The sequence below is a fragment of the Trachypithecus francoisi genome, unplaced genomic scaffold (genome assembly GCF_009764315.1).
Source record: "Trachypithecus francoisi isolate TF-2019V2 unplaced genomic scaffold, Tfra_2.0 Lachesis_group9, whole genome shotgun sequence".
NCBI classification, from domain to species: domain Eukaryota; kingdom Metazoa; phylum Chordata; class Mammalia; order Primates; family Cercopithecidae; genus Trachypithecus; species Trachypithecus francoisi.
Genome location: NW_022681474.1, coordinates 64,332,315 through 64,352,363, shown reverse-complemented (window position 1 = coordinate 64,352,363; position 20,049 = coordinate 64,332,315). Strand labels below are relative to the sequence as shown.

The 20,049-nt window shown below is 37.1% G+C and overlaps 1 protein-coding gene across 12 annotated transcripts in view; it reads left to right on the top strand.

The window, feature by feature from the left end:
• The first annotated feature begins 426 nt into the window (after positions 1 to 426).
• ZEB1 (zinc finger E-box binding homeobox 1) overlaps positions 427 to 20,049 on the top strand; it is a 192,767-nt gene continuing 173,144 nt past the window's right edge. For 4 of the 12 annotated variants that reach the window (XM_033209699.1, XM_033209697.1, XM_033209703.1 and 1 more), the window contains exon 1: positions 468 to 547. Coding sequence is in view for 2 of the 12 variants with exons in the window: in XM_033209691.1 (XP_033065582.1) it covers positions 490 to 547 (58 nt within the window). In the remaining 10 variants the exon portion in view is untranslated. Of the gene's footprint in view, positions 548 to 20,049 lie in introns of all 12 variants that reach the window. The other 8 variants (XM_033209691.1, XM_033209693.1, XM_033209695.1 and 5 more) reach the window with 6 other exon arrangements.

The following is a 20,049-nucleotide window of genomic DNA, read 5'->3' as shown; positions in this document are numbered from 1 at the left end:
AGCAGGCAGGCGGGGACCTCTGGGCGCTCGGAGGTGCAGCTCCGAGGGCACAGGGTCCAGAGAGAATCAGCCAGATCTCTCTCTGCTCCGGGCAGGCGCGGCGGGTGTGGCCAGCGCGGAGGCAGGACGCCGCCGAGCCTCCAACTTTACCTTTCCAACTCCGACAGCCCGTCGCCTTTCTGACCACGTCCCCACGGTTTCCCAACACCCGCCTCCCTCACCCCACCACACCTGAGAAAAACTTTTCCCTCGCCCCTCAATTCAAATTCAGCAGTGCCCACGATTGCCGCAAACCGCCCGGTCCCTAGCAACAAGGTTCCGGCCGTAGAGCGAGCGCCTCTAGGTGTAAGGAAGGTGATGTCGTAAAGCCGGGAGTGTCGTAAACCAGGTGCGGTGGGGAGGGGGGAGGGGTGGAGGCGGAGGGGTGGGGGGGAAGGGGGAGGGAGGGGGAGGAGGTGACTCGAGCATTTAGACACAAGCGAGAGGATCATGGCGGATGGCCCCAGGTGTAAGCGCAGAAAGCAGGCGAACCCGCGGCGCAATAACGGTGAGTGGCGGAGGGGACCGGGGAGCAGCGGAGTCAGGGGGAGCCGGGCAGCCGTGGCGCCCCCGGGGGTGAGAGGGGCGAGCCGGGTTGGGGGCGGCCGGGGCAGGGACGGCAAAGTGGAGTGGGAAAGTAGAAAGTAGTGCTCTCTGCCCCCCTCCGCTGCCGCCGCTGCCGGAGCCGCGCCGCGGCCGCTCGCTCTCCCTGAACCGTTATGTCTCTTACCTGGTCTCTCTCCGCCTAGCGGCTCCCGCCGCCCCTGCCGCCTCCCTGGACCGTTAGCCGCCGCCGGCGCCGCCGCATCCCCGGCGCAGGGCGGGTGGCCGGGACGCGCTGGCCACTTTTCTAGTCCCGGGTGGAGCGGCTGTTGCTTCTTTCGGCACTTTTCCCCACTCTTGTATCCTTCGGCGCCTCCCTCTCCACTTCCTCCCGGCCCCCTCAGCGGAATTCTCCCTCAGCGCCCAGGCCCCTGGGAGCCGCGGAACAAACTTGTGCCCGGCGCTGACCGTGCAAAGTGGCTTCCGCGCGCCGCGGCCCCGGCTGGCGCCGTCGCTCGGGCCCCGCGACTCGGGCCGGGCTGTGGGCGGGCGGCGGCGGGACGGGGCGGCCGCGGGTTGCGTGGGGTCCGTGCGCGCGTGTGCGCGGGCGCCGGAGGTGCGCGCCGCGGGCGGACAGGGCTTGGCCGGCGGCGGTAAAGTTGGGACCCGCGGGCCGGGCGCGCTCGCGGAACGGGGATTAGAGGCGCGGGGGCGCGGGTCCCTAAGCGCCCCTCCTCCCCGGCGCCTCCCGCTGCCCGGCCCAGAGCCCCGGCCTGGGGACTCCGCTGCGAGCCCCGCGATTGGGGTCCACGTTTGGCGCGGCGCGGCGGGGAGGCGTGGGGACAGGGCAGGAAAGGCACCCACTTAACGCCACCGGGAGCCGCGCGGATGGAGGCGAGCTGGGCGGCGGGTGTGTTTGCGGAGTTGTTACCTGGGCTTTGAGACCGGGAAGCACCACAGACAGATCCCCCTCCTGGGGCAGACGCGGTCTCTGCGCCGGGATGGGCCGGTGTGCGTGCGCCTCGCGCTTTTCTCTTTCGCTTTTTGGGGAAGTTGTTACCTGGGCCGGACGCACGGAGCGCTGAAGCCGGATAATGAGGCTTGGATGGCGCTCTGGGTCTCGGGTGGAAGGAGGATGGGGGGAGGGGGCGGACGGACCGACGGACGCGCGGGGCTGCTACTCGCGCCGCAGCTGCAGTGTTTATTGATTTGTGCTGCTGTGCCAGGGGAAACACACACCCCTCTGCCTGGCGTGAGAGTTAAAAAAAAAAGAGAGAGAGACACACACCGCCTGAGGGATCGAGACCTGAACATGTGGTGGTGGTTGCACAGTCGCCTTTTCCAGTTTGGAGAGACGTTGTAAGTTGATTGTATTTCTGGTTATCTCGGGGCGATGCTGTGCTTTCTCTCCCTCTAGTGCAGCAGCGAAATGTCTGCTGATTGTTATTGTCTGGACAGTTCCTGTGGCGAGAGGGGCGAGACTTGTCCGCTCGGGGGCGGCGGGAGCGCGGGGAGAGCAGCCCCCGCCAGCGCCGCCCGGGTACCTGTTTGTATAATAATGGGCGGCAACGGCCCTGCCGCCGGCCGCAGCCCAGGCTATATAAGGAATTACACGTACATTTCGGACCAAGGGGCTCGCTTTGATTCCTGCGTTATTTTTAAAACGACTTTTAAGAGAGGGGCAATAAATGCGTCTATAATGGGACCTATGCAGCGTCGAGAAAACGAGGAAATAACGTATTTAGGAGAAAACTCTCTCTTGCTCCCCCGCCCCACCCCCCGCGCCTGGGCTCCCTTTCTCCCTCCCCTCTGGGATGCGAAACGCGAGGTTTTGTAACCTTTCCTGGCAATTTTAGATTTTGTGTGGGATTTCCTGTCTAGAAGCAGATACGAAGATTTTTAAGCTGTTTCAAGATGTTTCCTTTCAATCCATAAATATATTTTTAATATAGTCGAGTCGACATTAAAATCACTGCTTTCATGAGTGATTTTAATTATTCAAATAAACACTTGCATTTTAAGGACGTCTATTGATTATAATCGAAAGGTATTTTGGTATCCTCATTGTGGAGAGATGACTTGTTATAGCAAGGAGTGGAGCATAGGCTATTGCAATTTTAATTTCCTGTTTTAGCGTCAAATAGTGTGTGTTCTATATTGAGCTGTTGCCGCTGTTGCTGATGTGGCTTTATGAAAGGTAAGTTGGTTCGGAAAGAGCTATTCGCTTTTTACCTTATTTAAAATGTTGATCGCCAGAGAAAGGGGCTTTTCTTGTTGCTGACGACATGTGTGTGACATGTGAGTCTGAACCACCCAGCGTCTGTGCAGCTGCTGTAAACATGTTTACCTGAACAGGAAAGAATGGATTTTTCTCCTTAAGATCCTGTGATATGAATATTACACTTGTAAGGCATATCAACAGATGACTTAAGGGGGAAAAGCGATCCTGAAAGGTACTTGAAATCAACAAGAAAGAGAGGTTCTTGATCGCTGCAGCAAATGGCAACTTGTGCAGGTAGAAAAAAGATGGTGTTTAGTTTTCTCCTGCATGTATGTCAGCCCCCTCCTGTCTGCTGCTTTCATTCTCAAGGGAGGGATTTATTTACCATGCTTGCTGTCAGTGTTTTTCCTTTGTGTTTAATATTAGAAAAACAGATTTGCGTCTGTTTAGCACAAAACGTCTTGTCTGCAGTATGCATTACTCTCAGAAAACAAAAGGTGTTTAAGGTAGCACTGTACTACTACAGGTATCTTCCATTTTCATCACTTTTGGCTCTGTCCTTGTATTTCTTTTTGTTCTCAAATGCATTTCATCCATTGCTGGTGATTGTAGTCATGCTATTTGATTTAGCCTTATATTTTGCAAATTAAAAATGAAGTTATATTCTATTGTGTTGTGAAACCTCAGTATATGTGCTGGTTAATATTTCTTAGCAGTGCAGTCATATTTAAGTTGCAGATGTTTATTGGAGAGAATTGCCTGGCAAAATGTTAACTCTTAAATATTTTTAATGAAGAAATAAGTGATGTGTACAGTGGAAGATTGTCGTAGAGAGATACTTTAGGTTGTTTTATATATATGTAAATAATGTCTTATTCATTTTGAAATAAGATGTGGATTTTGCTGCTAAGCTTCTGTAAAATATTTTAATTTCCTTTCTGGAATATGTCTGAAGGTAGGATATTAAAGGGAGTATCAGGTAATGTAACTGACAGAGGTAAACCAGTTGGGTAAGGTTTGGGCAAAGCATCAAGCATTGTGTGGTAACTTTATGATAATGATGTTAGTTGTCCATAAAGGAGTGACATTAGAATTGCTTGAATTAGTTTTTACCATTTATAATTTCATGCTTTGTTGTATTTTAAAAATCTGTCTTTTCTCTCTTTCTGCTTTCTTCTATGTGGTTTTCTTTTTCTTCCTTTTTTTTTTTTTTTGAAAGAAAGAGAGATGTACTCTAGCTACTAATGACCACATGCTAATTAATTCTCTTTAGATAGAATAGCAGGTACATATCCTTCTGTCATCAGCACCATTTCCCCTTGCTGTCATTGGAAACCACCAGTAGAGGATGCTAACAAAAATGATTATTGGTGTAGTAGTATCATAAGTCTCTCTATCTACTGTGCTGATTGGGACCTTCAGTATAATTCTAAGTCTTATTGTTAATTAAAGCTAGCCTTGGTTAAATTAGGCATAAGCATTTTCCAGTTTGCCAAAACTAGAAAGAAGCAGGACTGTTTTAACTTGAATAATTTTATAAATTTGAGTTATTTAAGTCACTAATTGAGATTGCTACTAATTCATTTTTGTTTTAGAGCAGTTGCATTGCTCCTTATTTCAAACTAGTTTTGTTTTATGTTCTTAGGTTTGGAGAAGAATATATAATAATTGACCCATATTTATTTTGCATATTTAGAATACTTTTTAATCACCTCTTTCTAAAATTAATAGTAAGATCCCTTAAAATACATATTTTAGATGTTAAAATACATCTAAAATGGTAAAAGTTTAAGAGTAGTAAGGAGAATTACAATTGATTGATAATACTATGTAATTATTTTTATATAACTTATGTAGACTTAGACTATGGATGGGTTGGCAGAGAGCTACTAAAAGAGGTGGTAACTAGCAGTCACTCAGATATTAGCGATTTTTAGATTTTATCTTTTCCTTCCCCTTCAGGTCTTTTCCTACTGGTAGCGCTCCCCGACCTCTTTAGTTAAGAATCAGTGCATACGTTTTAAATTTGTCAGTTGTAAATTAAGAATATAAGTTTGCTTTGAGATCTTAAATGCAGTAAAAAGTCTCTGTAGTTCGTTCGTTGCTGTATGGTTGTATTAAAATAACTCCTTTCAACAAACTATAAATTGCATATAAATAATTGCATGAGACAGTGTATTTAGTTATGTCTTTTCATTTTGTGTCCTTATAGGTATATTAGTATAACTGTAAATTTTAAGCCTTTCATTAAGTAGAACATTAAAGTATTTATTTCCTTAATTATTTTTAGTGGTATTTCTATAAATGCATCAGTATCAGTACCATAATGGAATAGCCATAGTGTTTATCTTGAACTAAGTAGGTATTGAATTGCCAGGTAAGCCTGTGTTAATTTCTTATTTTAGGATGTCATGGTTATTCGTGTGTGTGCGTAAATTGTTTTTCATTTCCTGACAGGTATTTATTTAATTTAGTATTCTAATTCCTGAGGGCTCAGTAGTGAATAGGTGTGATTCACTTACATGTTTATGAACTCAGAAACTTTGCCACAAAGTCATGAGATACATTGTAGCATGGAGCAAAACTTAAAGTATCTTATAAATTGAAAATATTAATCATTTATTAAGATGACCCTGATATAAAAAGCATGTGAAATATTTGTTTAGTACTGTTTTCTTCCTTTCTGTAGTCTCCAGTATGTTTGAAATGGCATACCCTCCTATGTAGTAGCTTTTGAAGCATGTGCTGAGAAACTTCTGTTAAATTGAGAATTATATTTTTAAAATGACAGCATAATGATTTCTCATAGTTGTGTTTTTATTTTGCTTTTTCCTCCTTTTGGATTTACCTGTATAAAATCACTTTTAGCATGTGGTTAGAGCCAGATGTAAACACAGATGCAGTATCATGTGGAATTATATTGTTAGCTACTCTTAACTACCTGTATTGAATTGCAGCGGAGGAGGAGAAAAATCATGCAGATGTTGGAAGAAGATATGCATTAGTGTGCAAGAGTACAACAAGACGTTAGAAAACGTGAAGCTGTAGAACTAGGATTTAAAAAGGTTTCTTTGCAGTACGGTCACTAATTTATGTGGAAATGCATGCTGTTTATTTCTAATTGAGTGATAAGCTAAAATAAAAGTGCATTGTTGAAAGAAAACTCAAAAAATTTTAAACTAGAAAAGCGTCCTGGTTAGGAAATATGATAAAATGATTTTTTAAAATACTTTTTAAAAGGATAGATGTTGTACGTATTACTGGCTAAATAATCATTCAACTAGGTATGAACTAAAAGTAGAAAGCCAATAGAAATATATGTAGTAGAGAAAGTTTTGTAGCAACCCTAGTTAAAATTAAATTTGATCTATTATGTAGGCATTGCCATATAAATTAATCATTCTTTTGCATGGGGCAGTGTTTTGAGTATTGTATCACTAAAGGAAACATCTTTAGGACATCAGTTTTACTAAATAAAAACTTCAGTATGTTATGAGCATGTCTGGATTTTAGCCTTGATGGAGGTGGGTTACACTGTTCGTTAACCTAAAACTGGGTTGCTTAAAAAGATGGCAATATAATACAGTACTTAAGTAGCAAAATGCTCTCTAATAAGTAAAATTTGCTTTATGATTGTTTTCAGAGAAAGCAACTTAAGTTTTAGAACTTCATTAATTTTGTTAAAGCATATTTTTGGATTATAGAATACGGATGTAGATAAATGGAAAGATTATGAAAGGAAAAGCAAAAAGTTGAATTCAAGTGTCTGTTTGTATTATAGCTATGAAACTTTAAGGTCTTCTGTTTTCATTCTCTATGAAGTTACTTTTCTCTGTTTCTTCAGACAGCTCCCTGTTGCTTAATACACGTTCCCTCCATACATAGGGATTGCATTGATCTGTCCATATGCACATTTTTCCTCCTAATCAACATTATGTATTTATTGAGACTTGGTACTTGGAAGTTGAGGTATGAACTATGACTCTTTGTAGAAAACCTGTCAGTATGACAGCCTGGGAAAACCTTCATCTCTTTTGCAGTAACAACTACATCTGTGCTGAAATTATTCATAACAGATGTTTTGTGTCTCTTAATTCCCTTCCTCTCCCTTCCCCTCCCCCATTCAGATTTAAAATTAAATATGAATGGAAGATAAATTTATAAATTATGTTAATTTCTTTTTATTGTTTTAATCTGTATTGAAAGTCCTCTGTTTTCTCTTTTTAAAATATTCCAATTTTAAATGTTTAAGATATTCTAAGTGTTCTGATTTCAATTTTCTTTTAATAAAATGTGACGCCATTATTTAGATACCTGTTACTATTCATGGTCACCACCTAAAATATATTCTAATTTCCCTTACTCTTAAGGTCTTTGTATTCATTTAATCCACAATTCTAGCAGAGTGTTTGGTTTTGGGTTTGTCTTTTTTTAAGTAGATAGTGCTGAGTGTAACCAGTTTGCTGATGAAAAAACTCATTTTCTTGGAATTGTACATTTTTAATATGGAAGATCATCTTTTCCAAAATAACTTTTATCTGAAAACTGACACAGATAAGCTGAAATTTAGGGCCTTTAAGTAGAAACTCTGGAAGAGACTTTAATGTGTGTTTTCAGAAGGGGTAATGCCAGGCAGATACAGTGACATATGGAATAGCATATAGTGAAATCCTTCAAGGAGTAGATTTTCTGAACCTGGGCTCAGGTTAACCTTGCTCTGCCTTGAATACTTGAAAAGGCTGTCAAAAATCACTATCTCTTTTAATGTTTTCTCCTTTCTACCCTAAAACTAAGTTGCTATTCACTCTTATTGCTACATCACTTTTCTGAATCTCTTTTGATACTCTTGGTTTTTGCTTTATTTGGGAGGGAGAAAGTAAAGGAAGGAGGAATTGGAGTAGACAGAAAATAACTTTATATGAATAAATATTCATTAAGAAAATAAAGTGGAATAATTTTGGACTGGAGAGGTTTGGGAGAATCATCCAAAGCCATTTTGCAGGGAAGCAAACAATCAAAGAGATAAGATGACTTTGCCAAGTTTATGTTGCTGGTTAGCTTGGACTAAGTCACAGCTTTTTGGGTTCCTAGTTCAGTATTCTTTTTATTAGGTCATTTGAGCATATTTATCTAAGATGGTAACAAGAACTAGATACCATGAATTTTCAGATTTATTATAGCTAAAACCAAAATGTGTAGAATGCTTCATCATCTCAAAAAAAGGTGAGTTCTAATACATATTCATGTATCTATCAAATTTAGTAGTTGATGTGATTATATCACTTAAAATATTTCAGATGCAGAACGTTAGTATTATTTAGAGGCATCCTTTCATTTGGATTATACTTTTGGTCATTATTCCCAATTTCAGTTCCAATTCACTCCTTCCTACCTTGGACCCAATCTAATATGTTTTATATATGCTCTTGGTTTTATAGCTAGCCTTGTAAAATTTTGTACCTCTTTTGTGTGTTTTGTATTTACTAAGTGCTACTTTGCTGTATAATTTCCTTTCCCTTCTTTTCTTTTCCTTTCCTTTCCTTTCTTTCTCTTTCTCTTTCTCTCTCTCTTTTTTTTTTTTTTTTTGACAGTTTGACTCTTGTCACCCACGCCGGAGTGTAATGGCATGATCTCGTTTCACTGCAACCTCTGTCTCCCAGGTTCAAGCGATTCTCCTGCTTCAGTCTCCCAAGTAGCTGGGATTACAGGTGCACACCACCACACCTGGCTAATTTTTGTATTTTTAGTAAAGACGGGGTTTCGCCATGTTAGCCAGACTGGTCTTGAACTCCTGACCTCAGGTGATCCGCCTGCCTCAGCCTCCCAAAGTGCTGGGATTACAGGCGTGAGCTACTGCACCTGACCTACAATTTACTTTCTTTACTTAGCATTGTTTGATAGCTAGATATGTTGCTATATGTACAGTTAGTTCATTGCTTTTAACCTTGTAGTATTTCATTTATGTAGTAAGCACAAATTACCTATCAATTCTCCTTATGGCAGATTCCCAGATTGACTCCAATTCTTGGATACCAATAATTCTGTAATAAACATCCTCCTACATGTTGCTAATGGCTGTGGAAGAGTTTCGGGCACTGCCATATCTAGGGACATGGCATTGTGCAGACATAGTATTGCTGAGTATAGTTCAATCACATATTTAATAATTACTAAATTCTGTGAAATTATTTTTAAAACAGCAACACCATTTTTTACACTCACCAACAATGTAAAAGAACTATTTTCTCACATTTTTGCCAGCCTTTGGTATTGTAGAACATTCTACATTTTGCTGATTTTTCAGTTGCTAAATATAATGTAATAGTTGCTTTAATTTATGTTTCTCTGTTTATCAGGGAGGTTGATCATTTCTTCATATCCTTGCTAGCTGTTTGGGTTTTGCTTTCCGTGTCTGGCCTATTCATACCCTTTACCCCTCTTTTTGGATACATTTCCATTTCTTGTTGATTTCCCAGAATTCCTTGTGTATTTGAGATAATAATCCCCAATGTGTCAGTCATTTGACTATGGTACAGGAATCCTTAATTTTAATGTCAAAATATTGACTTTATGGGTAGTAGGAAGTTTTTCCTAATCTATACATTATAAAGATATTTTCCTGGATTTTCTTCCATTAGTTTCATAGTTGTATTTTTCATATTTATATGTCTAATGCATCAGGAGTTCACCTTTTGAATACAGCCTTTCTTAAAAGGAACAAATATAGCAGCCAAGAGTTTGGGTTGATCCTGTCACTTCCTAGCTATCACCCTGGCCAAGTTACTTAGTCTTTTTATGCTTGAGTTTCTCTACATGTAAATTGGGCATGACAGTCTCAGAATTGGGAAAGTTTAAATGAAGCATATGAGGCATTGTGCCTAATACATGTTTTAAGTTTTCAACACATGTTCATTTAAAATTTTACTTATTAAATTAATTTATTTTAAATATGTCTTGAATCAACTGACAATTTTTTATCCTTTTTTCCAGTATTAACTCCAACTAATGTAAGTACCATCTGTAAGGGGGTTGTTGTAAAATTTGCTCATTGTTTTTGTAGCTTTGACATTTAACATTGCTTCGTTCAGACCTTGGACAAAGCTGTTACATGATCAATAGATATTGAAGCTTCATCTTAATGCTACTTTTGGTATGTCTTTCAGCTTTAGGAAGGATTCCTTGGACTCTTTTTAAGGGGCATTATATTGAGAGAGACCTTACCATATCACTTTTGTGTATCACATTGATAGGAACTTCAAGGATAATGTCCCTTTGTTTTTCTGTTACATAAATCGAAGAACCCAAGCCCAGGAATAAAAGCTGTGTATTCTATATTTGAATAGTCTAAGCAACATGGAGTCTGCACCTTCTCATACATCCATTTGGCTGGGAATATATTTAAGAAGATGGCTGTCTTACTATGTTCCTATGGTTGTAGATCAGGACTATTCTAAGACAAAAGTTAAAACCATACCCTGGTGTGTGTGTATATGTGCATGTGAACTTAATTGAGGTATAATTTATGTACAATTAATACCACTATGCATGTACATGTTTATATGATAGAGTTTTGACATACTTATATACATGTGTAACTGCTACCAAAATCAAGATGTAGTCGAATATTATTTCCATCATCCTAAAGAGTTCTTGTGTACTCAATCTCAGGCAGTCTTCCCCAGCTATTGCCCCTAGCAAGGATCTGCTTTTGGTCACTAGAGGTTAGATTTAGTGTTTCTAGATTTTCATATAAACAAAATCATGCAGTATGTACTTTCTGTGCACCTTCTTTTGCTCAGGGTATTGCCAAAATTAATAAGTATCAGTAGCTCATTCCTTTTGTATTGCTGAGTAGTATTCTATTGTATGAATATTGCGTCACCAAATACACAATTCGTGTTGCCATTCACCTCCAATGGAACTATTAACTTGGATTGTTTCTAGTTCTTTGCTGTAATGAATAAAGCTACTGTGAACATTTACATAAAAATTTATATGCATATATATCTTACATTTTTCTTGAGTCAATACTTACGAGTACAGTTATAATACAGGTAACTGTACCCCTAAGTACATATAGTAAGTGTATGTTTAACTTGGTAAGAAACTGCAAAATTGCAAACTGCTTGTAACAAACATTTTTACATTTCCACCAGCCATGTATGAGAGTTCTAGTTATCCACATCCTTGCAAACAATTGTCCATGTTTTTCATTTTAACCATTCTAGTACATGAGTGGTAGTATCATTTCGGTTTTGATTGGATTTCACTGGTGACTAATGATGTTTGAAGATCTTTTGGTGTATGTATTGGCCACTTGTATATTTTCTTTTGTTAACTGTCTGTTCAAATAATTTGTCCATTTTTAATTGGATTGTCTTTTTATTATTTAGTTGTAAGAGTTAACTTTATATATTCTGGACCAAAATTTTTTGTTGGATACAGGTATCAAAGATATTTCTCTCTTTCTGTTGGCTTATCAGTTTTCTGAATGGTACCATTGAAGTGTCAAAGCTTTAAATTTTGGTGGAGTTTAATTCATAATTTTATTAATTTAAGCTTTGTGTCCTTTCTAAGAAGTCTTTGCCTATTCCAGATCTTCAGGATTTGCTCCCATGTATTTTTAGAAGCTTGTAGCTTTACCATTTAAGTCTGTAATCCATTTCGGGTTAATGTTTGGTCTTAACTCACTAGAATTTGGCATAAGAATTTTTATTTGAAATTTGTAAAAATGTTTCTTAGGGCCCAACTAAGACCCAAAGCTCAGGATTATAGAGGAACACAAGTCCTACTTCTCTGGTTTTGAACATTTTTAACTGAGAGTGAGTACATTGTGCCTAGTCAGGGTTTTCAAGATTCTTCGTGTCCTTGACACATTTTAATTCACTGAAATATACTTTAATGAAGATACAGTTTCAGAGAAAGATGCCTAAGGAGACTGGCCATAGTTAGGAGAATGTGAGTGTTGTCTTCAAGGTTTCTTATTTCCTACAAAGTTTTAAGGAATTTAGCACTATACCAATTCATTTTCATGTTTTGTAGCTTTTATCTTTAGACAGGGAGTTTGTTTAAACCTAACATTTATCTTGAGTTTTTAAGGGACGTAGTTTTCTCCTTGAGATAAATGCTTGATTTTACTGATTTTTGGCTACATATTTTACCCCCTCACTTTTTTACAGCTAAAGAAAAAGTTTTTAGTTACTTTTAACTTTGGTAAGTTGATTACAGATGCGTTTATATTTATTTCATTTCTTAGAAAATATAGATGTTACTTATTCCTATGTAATATTTTAAGATAATTTTTTTTAAGTTTAACTTTTCTATTTTATCACCTATTCCTATTCCTTGAAAATTCATTATAAGTAACCTGTGTCTTATTTTTGTTTTTAAAGATCTCACTTTTTAATACTCCTTTTAGCTCTGTGTCTGTCTTGAATATTCTGTATATTAATGCATAATATAATTCCTTCTGAGCTGGTATCCTTAGGTGCATTTATAGAAAAAGCATTGAACTGAGACGAAGTCTTAAATAAATTCTTTTCTTTTTTTTCTTTCTTTCCTTTTTTTTTTTTTTTTGAAACAGGATCTTGCAGTGTTGCCCAGGCTGCAATACAATGGCATCTCGGCTCACTGCAACCTCCGCCTCCTGGGTTCAAGCGATTCTCCTGCCTCAGCCTCCCGAGTTGCTGGGATTTACAGGCGCCCGCCACCATGCCTGGCTAATTTTTTGTATTTTTAGGAGAGATGGGGTTTCACTGTGTTAGCCAGGATGGTCTCCATCTCCTGATGTCGTGATCTGCCCACCTCAGCCTCCCAAAGTGCTGGGATTACAGGCATGAGCCACCATGCCTGGCCCAAAGTGCTAAATTCTAATATTGAATCTGCCATTATTTGGCCTCTGAAATTGAGAAAATAATTCAATTTATCTGGGCCTATGTTTGTTCTGCTGTGGAATGAATATGATGGATTATTGTATGTAAGGTAATGAGACTCTAAAGATGAGAGATATAGTACCTTGCCCTAAGGAGGTTATAATGTGGTAGGAAAGAAAAATGAGGAAAGAAACCTTTAGAACTTTTAGAATACAGTTTGGTAACTGATATGATATTTTGTCTTATATGCATAGAGGTGATGGTGCTTAAACCAAGTCTTAAAGTATGTGTGTAGGTTATCCTCGTAAAATATCCTAGTGGAAAATAATATTCCATACAGGGGAATAGTATGTGCAAAGGGCATGACACAGATGCACACACATATTGTGGGACTCAAGTCACGTTTTGTTAAACTGTGTAGGGTGAGTGGAAGAATGGCTGGAGATGAGGCTCGAGAATTGGATAGTAAGCAAATGAAGAATTTGGCATAAGAATTTGCTTTATATTGCTATCCTGAATTTAGATTTTATCTTGGACATGATGGGAAATTACCACAGGTCTTGAAGCAAAGAGTGACATGATTACATTTATATACAGTAAGTCATAATATTTTGTTTCTTTATATATGCAGTGTTAATATGATTAAAAATTTAATATATATACTTGCTTTACTAAAAGTGAAAAAAGTTGTAAAACCTGATGTAGCCTGCTTTCCTGAGTTTTTGCTTGTCTATTCTGATAATACTAATAGATTTGCATAGTAATTGCTTTGAAATGGTGCTGCCACTACCACTTCTACCACCACCATAAATTCATAAAAGACTTATGCTACTAGAAGCATAAGCAGCCTTACGTTAGAGTGTTTGGTATCTATGCACCAAGTTGACTGTGCATTTCTGGTCCCTGCACTGTTAAGGGGAATTGTATATATATATATATATATATTTTTTCCTTTTCTCAAATCAGTAAATCAGTGCAAACAAATGTGTTGTGGATTTACAAACCTATGGAATAATATGTTTTTACTTCTATCAATTATGACTCTCCAAAGACATAAAATACTCTTCACTCACTATTACTAGATAATTTTCTGGATTATTTCTGGCATTTATTAATAGTTCTGCATAGAGCTCCACCTTGTGAACCTGTTACTGTACTTTGATATCAGTTCTCTGTCATAGATATTTAATAAATAAAATATCTACCTGATATAAAATATTTACCTGAGTGTTACTCATTCAAAATAGCTGTAATTCAGGCCTGGTATATGTTTTTATTTGAATAGAAACAGTTCACGTTTTTTTTTTTGGAAGTTACGCCGTATACTACTAGATAGATTAAAACCGGTGCCTTTTTTTAGACCAACTGCTGAGGATATAATCTTTGTCATGTTTCAACCTCTTAAGTTTAATAATTCTCATGTAAAAATTAGTGCTTGATTTATGCATCAATTTTCTAAACATTTCACATGCGATCTACTTTGTATATTAATTCAGGGACTTTTGTGTTCGATGTTATTATATAGTGTATTTTTTAACCAAAACTTTAAAAATTAACCCCATTTCATTAGTATTTGTTTATACTTTACTATACCTTGTTTACATGTTTAACCTGCCTATGTATTATCTGTGACAGTAATGAAACTGAATGGTTATAAAATGCTATATAATTTTATCAAGTCAAGCTGACTATTTTGGTGGGGAACATCATCTTCCTCTTGTTGCTAATAGATAAAGGAGTTTTACTGTACTAATTTCAAAAATGGTGTAAAGCAGTAAGGCAAATCTTCACAGTCTATTCTTTGACAGTATATTAAGCATGTGGAGAGGAAAACAAGGTGTTAGCTATTTTAAGGTTTCACAGCCACACCCCCATCTTGTTCATTTTCACCTGAGTTGTATAGAACCTGGGAATTGCTGTATGTCTTTAATGTAAAGTCGGCAGTGCAAGTAACAGTGTTGGATCATACTTCCACCATTACATTCTCTGAGTTTCTGATCACCACATTCTCACAGATAAGGAAAGTAGTTGTAGATGGAAGGTCTGAAAAGTAAAAAGGACAAAGAACACAAGAAGTGGTAAATATGTTTAGGTTCAGATAGACATTGTATAAAACTTGGGAGGAGGGTAAAATTATTGATTAGTTATGGGTAGGCTTGGTAAGTTACACGTGCATGTTAAAATTTCTAAGATAAGGAATAAAAATCTAGAAGGTATGTGTACCTTCCAGACTAATAGAGAAGGGAAATAGAACAAGAAAAAATATTCAATCTGAAAAAAAGGTAAAGAAGCTGAAGAAAGAAAACATGGAAAAGAGAAGATAAGTAAAAAGCACAAAAGCATATAGCAGCAGTAAGTGCAAATATATTAGTAATTACAGTGCATATAAGTTGAAAAAATCCTCCACTTAACAGAAACTGATTATTAGGTGGGATAAAATAACAAAATATATGCTGTTTACAAACAATATCTCAAAAAGCATATTCTCACTTGAAAGTAAAAAGGATTTAAAAATGTATTCCTGACACTACTAATCAATAGAAATGTTGTATAGCTATATTAATATAATGTAAAGTTGGCTTTGAGGCAGAAAACCTGTCCGAGAGGAGGGTCACTAAATAGTTGTAAAAGGAAGGTATAATTTTAAATAAGTGACTACCTGATAATACACTTTCAAAATACATTAAGCAGAAACTAGGACTGCAGAAGAAATAGGTAAATTTATCATTATTATAGGTTATTTAAAATAATCTCTGTTAATGTGAGAACAAGCAGAAAAAAATTAACAAAAATAGAGATGATTTTAATAACAGGACTTACAAGCCTGATGTAATGGACATGCATGGAACATTGTACCCCGCAACTGAAGTAGAGGAGGAACACTTAGAAGATCACATTCTGGTTAAATACAACCAGTTTTAACAAATACCAGTGGATTGGCATCACATTACACTTTCTGTTTACAATGCCGTTAACTTAAATAGAAAATTTGTGTGTGTATGTTTTGGAAATTAACATGTTTATTTCCAAATAACTTGTGGGTCAAAGAAAAACTTGTAATGATAGCAGTAAATTATTGTACATGACAACTTATGTATAGCTAAAGTGGGAATTAGATTTTAATGCTTACATTACAGGAATAAAGGTTGGCGAATAATAAACATGCAATCTTAAGAATTAGGAAAAAAAGCGTTCTTCCTGATTGATATGACAAGGGAATACTTAATGAACTAGAGAAAGTAAAAGTAATTCAAAGAGGAAACAATGCAACTAAAAATAGATTATTTGAGAAGAGTAACAAAATTAGCAAACCACTGGTAAGATTAATATGTGGGGAAAGAAATCACAAAGAATGAAAATGGCAATGTTACTACAAGTGTTTCAGGAATGATCAGTTTTATTTTAATGTAGTTGAAAGATTAAGTGGACCAATTCCTAAAAAAATGTAGTTCATACTGGCCCAAGAAGTAATAGAAAATGGAATAGCCTTAAAACATAAAGGAAAAATATTCTTACAAAGAAAAAAATACCAATTCTAGACAGGTTTACTGGAAAATTCTACAAAACATTCAAAGAACAATAATTCCAGTTGTACAGAGTATTTCACAGTTTGGAAAAAGAAATGACTGTCCCCAGCTTTTTTTAATGAAGCTCCAAGTATGAGAAATGATGATTGTCTTTAACTCAGATCTGTGTACAAAAATTCATAGATTAGATATCATCACATAGTAGTAACCCCTTATCCATGATTTCAGTTACCTATGCTCAGCCACAGTCCAAAAATATTAAATGGAAAATAAAATAAAAATTCATATGTTTTAAATTGTACACCCAGGATGTGGATCCTTCCTTTGTCCAGCATATCCACGCTATATATGCTACCTGCCCATTGGTTACCATTAGTAGCCATCTTGGTTATCAGATTAAAAAAAAAAAAAAAGTAGTATTTATAGGGCTTCCATGCTATCCATGGTTTCAGGCATCCTCAGGGGGTCTTGAAATGTATCCCCTGTTGATAAAGGGAAATTACTGTACTTAATAATGTATAAGAAAGTAACCCATCATAACCAAGTTGGGTTTACTCTAGAATTTCAAAGTTGGTTTTATATTAGAAAGTTCCTTAATAGAATTTACCACATCATCTGTTTAAAGGAAAATAGTCATGTGAGCATCTCAGTAGATCCATCTGTGATAAAACTCTTAGCAAGTCAGTGAATAAGAAGGCCCCTTTCTTAACCTGATGAAGGCATTTTTTTTCAAAGAAAATTTCTAGCCCTACTTTCTTTCCACTTAATGGTAAAGTATTGAAAGCATTGGTTCCCTTTGATATCAAAGGACAAGTGTGCCTGCTAATGCCACTTTTAGTCAACATTGTACTAGAAGTATAGCTAGTACAGTAAGTCAAAAACAAAATACAACGATTAGGAAGAAAAAGCTATTATTATTTGTAGATTATATGATTATCTGTGTAACCCAGAAAAATTCACAGATGAATTACTCAGAGTTTAAATTTGGATGCAGAATTATCATACAAATTCAATTACATTTTCAGACTCTTTGCTGGCATAGAAATGCAATTAAAAGGTAGCGTTATATCATTATAAAAGTATAAAACACTGAGTGCTCAATATCTTTATGGAGAAATTATAAAACATTGGCAGACATAAAGAGCTAATTAAATAGCATAATGTACCATGTTTATAGAAGGAAACTTGAACATTGTAATGGTGCCAGTTCTCCCCAATTTTATCTGTAGGTTCTGTGCCATCTGATCAAAATATCAACAGGTTTTTGTGGAATTTGACACGCTAATTCAAAAACTTATATGGAAGAGCTAAGAGATAACAGCAAGATACTCATTCATGAAATGAATCTGTGATGGCACTGGGATTGCCAGTCAGTGAAATAGGATGACCCTTTCAATAATTGGGGTTGTTGGTTAATTAAACAGAAAAAAATTGGAGTTGGACTTCTACCTCACACTGTTTAGAGAAACCAATGGATGGATTATAGATCTAAATCTATAGGTAAGGTAAAGGTATAGGTAAAGTAAAATGGTAACATTTTCTAAAGATGATGGGCTAGAATATCTCTATGACTTTGAGTAAAGATAAAAAGGCATACAACAGAGCAAAAGATTGGCAAATATGACTACATCAAAACTAAGAATTTTGTTTCACTAATACATACTGTAGAGGGCCTAATCCAGTATTTAGCACATATCAAAATCTACCACCCAGGGAAATAAAGACTAACAATCTGATAGAAAACTGGGCTTGAATAGGCACTTCACAAAAAAATAAACTCGTTTGGCCAAGGAGTGTATTATAAGATATTCAACCTCGTTAGAAATCAGGGAAATGCAAATTAAAACCACATTAAGAAGGCATTTCGCATCTCCTAGATTCTCAAAACTTAAAAGCCAACTGATATTGCTATTGGTATAGACATGGAACAACTGAACACTTAAACCTTGCAGGTGCTAATGTAAGTAGCTGCATTCACTTTGGGAAATAATTTCACATTATTAAAGTTGAAGATACACATACACTATGATCCAGTATTCCTAAGTATATGTCTTAGAGAAGTCTCTATACAGACATACCAGGTGATGTATGTAGTTGTTTATACAGTACTGATCATAATAACAAAACAAAAATAGTAGTAGGATGGGTAAATTGTAGTATATTTATACAATGGAATGCAACACAGTACTCAAAATGAATGAATTACACCTGTGCTCAACAACCTGGCTCATCCTAGGAAAATAATGTTCAAACAAAACAAATCATTGAAGAATATAGTGTGGTTTCATTTATGTAAAATCCAAGAACATGCAAAATTAAGTAATATATTGTTTAAGGATACCGATACACATAATATAAGTCTATGATAATCATAAAATTTAGAAATGAGTGAGTTTGGACACAGAGTAAATATAGGTCAGGATAATGTGTGTTTTAAAAAAATGACAGTGAATACTCAGATATTTATTGTATTTACTCATTATACCTTAAATTTATAGAATTCTTTAATATTTGATATTAATTACTGATAGTAATTTATGGCTACTGATAATCAACATTTAATCTAGAATAGTAACTGAAAAAATAAAAGTGAATGATTTTTGGGAGAACTCAGTATTTGCCGTGTATTTCCTATGTAGGTATGTTTAATCTTTCTGCATTCTCAAATGTAATCAATTTCTTTTGAGTATCTTTAGTATTTTGTACTATCTTTGTATTTAATATAGCAGACAAAGCATAATAATTTCTTTTCTTTTCTTTTTTTTTTTTTTAACGGAGTCTTGCTGTGTCTCCCAGGCTGGAGTGCAGTGGCGCAATCTCAGCTCACTGCTGCCTCTGCCTCCTGGGTCAAGCGATTCTCCTGCCTCAGCCTCCCCAGTAGCTGGGATTACAGGCGCCCGCCACCACGCTGGGCTAATTTTTGTATTTTTGGTAGAGACAGGGTTTCACCATCTTGGCCAGGCTGGTCTTGAACTCCTGACCTCGTGATCCACCTGCCTCGGCCTCCCATAGTGTTGGGATTACAGGTGTGAGACATCACACCCGGCCTAAGCATAATAATTTCTAACCCTGGTTGTGTGATGCTTCAAAATGCATTCATTTATTTTTAGGGGTATAGGCATTTTAAATTTTTTTACATTTTTCTGATCACTAAATTTACATGGCTTCTACCTTTACATATTTTCAGTTTATTGACCACCTTTTAGGAAGTTTGAGAAAGATATTACCATATTTTTTTTTCTAACTTAAAATATGTGTATTCTTACTATTGCACTTGTGGATATAACATTTCATTTTAGAATACTTACATTTTATTTTGTTTATCAAACAATAGTATTTTTGTATCAGGCACTATTCTCAATATTGTTAAAATATTCATTTAGTATTCATTGCAACCCTATGAGAAAGATACTGCTATCTTTTTTTGATAGGTCAAGAGAAACTGAGGTACAGAAAGTGTTGGGTAAGGTCACTTAGCTAGTAAGTGGAGCCTGTGTTCAAACCTAGGCAGTCTGGTTCCACAGTCTGTGCACTTAACCACTAAGACATAAAAGACCGTATGAAGTAGATCTCTAAGAGAAGTATGTCATCTATTTCAGTGTTGTTTAATAAACGGTACTATTTTTGAGCAGTGCCAGCATATTGTCAGATTATGATGAAATAATTATATTATTCCCTTTGTTTGATCTGAGAATATAAAAAGTAATATTGGTAAATTACACACTGCTGGACATTGCTTAGATTTATTCTTCAATGAATTTTGTGTCCGTATGTTCATGAGATGAGAAAAATAGATAGGCGGAAGTACCTGTTAGTCTGATTGCAGATCTACCCGTAATGCACAAAT